Source organism: Triticum urartu, chromosome 6A (genome assembly GCF_056163025.1).
Source record: "Triticum urartu cultivar PI428250 chromosome 6A, HENAU_Tu73, whole genome shotgun sequence".
NCBI classification, from domain to species: Eukaryota; Viridiplantae; Streptophyta; class Magnoliopsida; order Poales; family Poaceae; genus Triticum; species Triticum urartu.
This window is the reverse complement of record NC_141878.1, coordinates 221,240,247-221,246,491: the sequence shown is the minus strand read 5'-3', so window position 1 is coordinate 221,246,491 and position 6,245 is coordinate 221,240,247. Positions and strand designations below refer to the sequence as shown.

Here is a 6,245-nt window from a genome sequence, read left to right as displayed (position 1 = left end):
CCCATTGTCAGTGATGTCACGCTGATGCCATGCATTCAAGGCAACCCAAAACGCTTATGGCCACGAGCCAAATCCACCGGCGCCGTGCTGAAAGACTTCCCGCAAAACGTTTCTTCTATTAATTTTTATGAAGAATCCATCTTTTTGAGAGAGATTTGGGGTTCCGTTGAAAATGCTACGGCATGCGCATGCGCTAAGTTGAGCAGGAGGGGACGACGCCGGTGGGGGAGCAACCCGGCGAGGGTCCTCGACCTGACGCTTTCATCCATTCCGCAACTCCCGGGCATGACGCCGCCAGCGACACCAGCGACGGTTTCGGCACCGCCGACCAGCTCAGTTGCAAGCGGCTCGGTCGCTCGGAAGAATGCCAAGACGCCGCACCTGCTTTCACAAGGGGCCGTGGCCGGCGCCGCGACGGCGGGGGCAGTCGTGGCGGCGTCGTTCGCGAGCTTCGCGCTCTAGGCACTGCATGGTGGGCAGCGAGTGGTCGGACGCGACGACGCGGCGGACCCCAGAGCGCACGCCCAGGTGCCCCGGCCGAGCGTGGCCGCCTCCTCCTCGTTCATCTCCAGGTCGCCGGCGAAGCCTCAGCCATCCGAGGCCCCAATCCCACCAGCTCTTGAGCAGGCCGCCCACGAACTCGACAGCGAGCGACGGCGCCGACCGGGTCCACCCGAACGCCCACTCGGCGGACGCGGAGGAGATGGGCTGGATCTTGCGAGGATGGTGGCCATGGCGCCCAAGCGAGGAGGAAGGAGATGGTCCGCGAGCCCTGCCTCGGCCATGCGTGCTGTGTGGAAGGAAAGGGAGAGGAGAGGAGAAAGAAAATAAAGAAAGGGGAGGAGAGAGGAGAGAGAGAGAGGGGCTGACGAGTGGCCCTGTGCATGCAAAAGTCATCTGCCGGCGTCCCCAGCTGCCCCCCGGGGGGCTGGGTTTGGTGTGATAGCGCCGGCCGTAAATCTCGCGAAATCCGGCGAAAAACGTGTCTCTGGGATTCGAGTGGGGCGTTTTTTATCCGCCGACGTCCAAAAAGTGCCTTGGAAAGGCATCCTGTGGGGCCGGCTGGAGATGCTCTTAACCCATATGAGTTTGGGAGAGGCCAAGGATGAGATGAGCTGAGAAGCTGAACTAAAGATCAACCATCCAGCAACCCCCTCCCTCGTTGCCACCCTAGTTTGACCCTCTTTGAAGCCCGTCACCACCTTTGAACGACTTTCCAGCATCTTCATACTTTTCAACCCCCCGTCCCATGTCTCCATCCATTCTCTCGGAGCCAAACCAGCTCCCTCCCCAACCGCACTATACTACTACTACTAGCTGGTACTGTTACTCTAATACTTTTCCCTCCACTCACGTCCACACATGCATGCATACACATTTGCATCGCCACCCCCGACCGATTCCATCGTATATATAATACCCATGACCAGACGTCTACGACGGCAGCGACAACGAACCATCATCGATCATCGACGTCGGGAGGCAATGGAGGACACTGCGGTGGCCCTCTCTCGGCGTGCCGCTTCCGGAATATGATGGACACGCTCTTCGTGCTTGGCCAGGAATCCCGGCTGCGCATCCTTCAGCAAGCGGCGTCGCGCGTCCCCGCCTGCGCCTACCTCTGCGTCTGGGCGCCGATCCCGGCCGGCGGCCACCGTCCTACTCCTCCTTTCACAGCCGCCAACAGGTAATTAAGCCTCGATTTCAATTAGTTATTTGCTGCTTCGGATGGGTCGTCTCTTACATGCAACGCCCGAATGCACGCAATGCAACCATGAGCAGAGCTCGCCGCCAGCTGTTGTGCCTGGACGCATGGCTCCGCGATGGCGGCAGCGGTGACGTCGACCGCGAGCGCGCTCTGTTCGACGCATACAAGGGTTCGCTCTGCGCGGCCGTAAGCGGGTGCGTGCCAGGGTGGGCTTACGAGGACGGCCGGGCGTACATGGAGCTGTCGGAGCACGAACTGGCGGCCTCGGCGTCGTCGCCGGTGCAGCTGCAGTTCTACCAGGAAGCTGGCATTAAGGTTTGCCTGATTACCCTCGCTTGAGTATAACATGCATGCATTTGAACGACGCTGAGCAGTGCTTATGCGCGCGGCAGGTGGCGGCCTTCATGGGATGCGAAAGCGGCGAGATCGAGGTCGGCATGTCGACGCCGGCGGGACAGATGAACCTTCAGGCCGGCCTCGGTCAGATATTCTCGGAGGATTTCTTCCAGCAGTCGCTGCTTGAGGAACTGCTCCAGCTCCCGCCGACGCGGCCGTCGTCCTCCTCCTCCTCTCTGCCGTCCATCTCCGTGGACAGCCCGGCAGACGGCTCGACGTCGCTGCTGCGCACGATGGCCATGTCGTCGTCCACCACGACGTCTCCCCGGGACCTAACGGCGGGACCTCTTCCTCACCCGCCCCGTCCGCCGCATCCCGTGCCATTTAGCCGGCACGGCCCTGCCCATGTCCACGGCCACGTCCACTTCCCGAGCCCCGAGGCCGACGACGTCGCGATGGCGCAGGCCATGCTCGCGGTCATCTCCGCATCCTCCTCCTCGTCGTCGGCTATGCCTAACACGCCCACGCCTCCGCTAGGCTACCGTCGCGCGCATCGGTCGCCGCGCCGTGGCTCGACGACGACGGCGTTCCGGCCGTACAACGCGGCGCTGGCGCCAAGGGCGCCGCGGCGGGCGTCGGACGCGCCTGGGCAGCGGATGATCAAGATGGGCATCTCTATCCTGAGAAGGATGAACACGCTGAACAACAACGGCCAGGAATGCACCACGGGGACGACGACGCAGCGGTGGCGGGAGGAAGACGAGGAGGCCGCGCCCCCAGCCCCGACGAGCAGCCAGCTGCACCATATGATATCGGAGCGGAGGCGGCGGGAGAGGCTCAACGAGAGCTTTGAGGCGCTGAGAGGGCTGCTTCCTCCCGGATCAAAGGTACGTGATGACATGCATTCCGTTATGCACATATTCATCATGAACTCATATATGCTTTTTTACGTTAATTTGCTTTGTACATTCTTTTTCTTTCTGCAGAAAGACAAAGCTACAGTCCTCGCCAACACTCTGGACTACATGAACATTCTGATAGCCCAGATTTCCGAGCTGGAAGCCAGGAACCGAAGCCTCGAGACGGCGGCGCAGATCCAGCAACACCAACGCATCACCAACGGCAACTCCAGGGATAGGCCTGACCAAGCAGCCCTTCAGGCAGGCGGCTCGTCAAAGAGGGTACAAGTTGAGGTGGCCACTAGCAGCGCCGGCGCGTCAACATCGTCCTCGTCGTTCTCGACGGGGCAGTGCCGTGAGGTGACCATAAGGGTGGCGGCGGCAGGCGACCTGTCGGATCTAGTGGCCCGCGTGCTGGCGCTGCTCAAGGACACGGCCGGCCACCGTTTCTCGGTGGTCGCCGTCGACGCCAGGCAGCCGCAGGGCACCGGCGACGGCGGCATTGCTCAGGCGAGCTTGACACTCCGTGCAACGGTACGCGCCGTACGTACGTCACGATGATTTTTGTTTATATATATATATATATGTATATATATATATGTATATATATATATATAATTGCCGCGGTTGGGTGTAGGCCATACACGTGAGATTTGGTGGGTTCAGAGCCAGGTCAAAGTCAAACGGAGTAGTAGCTCCTGAGTATTTCGCCGACGGCGACCTGCAGGCGAAAACTCAGCGAGAAAACTTAGACCGCCTTCTCTGGTGACGTCACGGCCATCAATCGTACCTTTTCCTCTTCCATTCGAAGTCCCTTCTCGTCCTGTTCCTTTCAGTTTCAGAGAAGCTTCATCCGCTATTAATACGTCTCGAAATACATATCCCTTTCATGATCTAAATTTGTTCCCAACCGCAAGAAAATATAGAAAGACAACCATAACCGAGTCGTTTTAATCGCCATGACTGACTGACTGACTTTGGCCGGAAACAATGCTTTGCTTGGCCAGAATACCTACTAATGCCGTCCACACAAACTGCCCTGTCCAATCTCGCTCTCCTTAAGATTTCGGAAATACTAACGCCCACACGTGTGCGCGCTTGCATCTTGCCCACATGCATGGATCCGCGTCCGTTTGTGGATGCTTGAATCTTGGCATGTTTATGGTGCTACGTAGGACTGGACTGGTGTGTGGGCATTTATCTGGTCGTCCACACGTCCGTTTCACCACACGAAGGGATCGATATGTGGGCGTTTAGCAGTTCGTCCACGTGTCAGTTTTCACTCACTTACATGGCTGGTGTGTGGGCATTTATCAGTTCGCCCAAACACGTCTCCTCTCCCACATTCAAAGCTGTCACTTGTCATGTGTTTTGCAGGGTACATGGCAACTGTCCTAATGTGCTTGTAAGCAGATGGCAACTCTCTCTTTTATCCGAACATGTCAGTTGCCATGTGTTTTACAAGGTACATGGCAACTGCCCTAGTGTGTTCGTAAGCAGATGACAACTCTCTCTTTACCCGAACATGTTATTTTGCGATATCTTTTTGTGGCGCTACACGGCAATCGCCTAGTGTTAGTAGTGACAACTCCTGAAGTTTTTAAATCATGGCAACTGTAGTAAACCAGACCATACATGGCAACTGGCTAGTGTTAGTAGGTGACAAATCCTACAATTTTCAAATCATGGCAACTGTAGTAACCAGACCATACATGGCAACAACTGCAGTTGTCCAAAAAATGGCATCTGACACTTGATCTGAGATGGCAACTGCAGTTGAGCAACCATGGCAAATGTAGTTGTCAGACATGGCAACTGTAGTACAACAACATGACAACTGCAATTAAATGGACATTGAAGAGAGTTAGGACCATGCCAACTGTGGGACGCATGGTGACTGTCACGCTGGACATGCAGGACCGTGAGATAGGTGGTTGAGAGAGGTCGTGTGGGCGTTATCTATTTTGCCCACAAGTAGGCGTGTGAGAGGGACCGCGAGGAAAAAAAGACGTGTGAGCATTACTTCTTTTGCCCACACATAGACGTGTGGGCTGGTCCTCTTAGACACCACACAAAACGTGTGGACAGACCCTTTAACGCCCACACGTTATCGTCGTCCTAAGATTTTACTTCAAGAATTATCAATAGGGATGGGATAGAAAAAGTTTTACTGCAAGAATTGACGAAATTTCGAATTTGAAATGCCAGGCATGATTTTTTGAATATTTTTTTGTGAACAAGGTTACGAATAATGGTGGACATGACCTAATTCTTGCGTGGAACAAATTGTGTCTGTAGTCATATTTGTACGTTCGGAATCGTGTATGATTTGTTTTGTAAAACCGCTCTGATTCTAGGATTGCCTTTAAATATTTCTTATTATTTTAGCTACCAATGCAACGCGGGATGTATTCCTCTTTGCCTCTCTAGCCCACACGTGTGCATGAACGACGTGCGAGATTAAAAATAACCGGTGGAATTGACTGGCTGTGAATCTTGTAGGCTGCTGGCGAATTCGACGAGGAGGCGTTGAAGGATGCTGTCACGAGGGCTGTCGTTGGTCTGGTGACACCGCCGTCGTCCGACGCACTTTGACCCGCCCACGGTCCGTATCGGCTGGGTCAGTTTGCGAGATAGGGACCGAGCCGACGCTGCAGTATGCTCAAAACTGGATTGCAGGTTACGGGCACACGGCCACGGCATTTCTAGATTTCTGTAACTTGTGCTCGTGAAGGAACTTTTTTTTTTTATTTTTTTTCTTAAACTTGCTCCCGGAGGACTTTGAGTAACTGTATTCTGCATTTTTGATGGATTCGAGACAGAGTGACTTTATTAGACCTTGCTTGTTTAAGAAACACAAAACATAACGTATATGCGTTCACGCAGTCACATCATCTCACGCATAATCTTTGCCTCTCTCTATATTTTCGACAGGCCCGTTTCATTGCCTTAAAATGTAGCATCAATAGACTTTTACATAGAAGGCACAGACAATATGAACTCTGTTACATCGGTGAGGTACTCTGTCAGGTTAAACGGAACCTTCTTGGATTCATTTGCACCGACGCGTGGGCTTCGGCTTTATCATCGTTTCTGTTCTTGTTCGTGGCGGATGGCTTGTCGGCTGTTTTAAGGCATAGGGTTGCTACGGAGGCAATTACTCCGGTTAAGGTTTGTAGGAGAGCTCCGGGTATTTTACACCTTCTTTTTGCGGACGATACTCTTTTGTTCTTCGAAGCATCTCAGGATCAGGCTTTTGAAGTTAAAAAAGTTTTGAACCTATATGGCGGTGCCACTGGGCA

The 6,245-nt window shown here is 54.3% G+C and overlaps 1 protein-coding gene across 1 annotated transcript; it reads left to right on the top strand.

Annotated features, from left to right (window-relative positions):
• Window positions 1-1,387: 1,387 nt before the first annotated feature.
• LOC125516763 (putative transcription factor bHLH041) lies at window positions 1,388-5,780 on the top strand. Its single transcript, XM_048682084.2, has 5 exons — window positions 1,388-1,687; window positions 1,783-2,023; window positions 2,101-2,931; window positions 3,031-3,477; window positions 5,446-5,780. The coding sequence occupies exons 1-5, from the start codon at window positions 1,533-1,535 to the stop codon at window positions 5,536-5,538; spliced, it is 1,767 nt and encodes a 588-aa protein (XP_048538041.2). The 5' UTR covers window positions 1,388-1,532; the 3' UTR covers window positions 5,539-5,780.
• The last annotated feature ends 465 nt before the right edge of the window (window positions 5,781-6,245 follow it).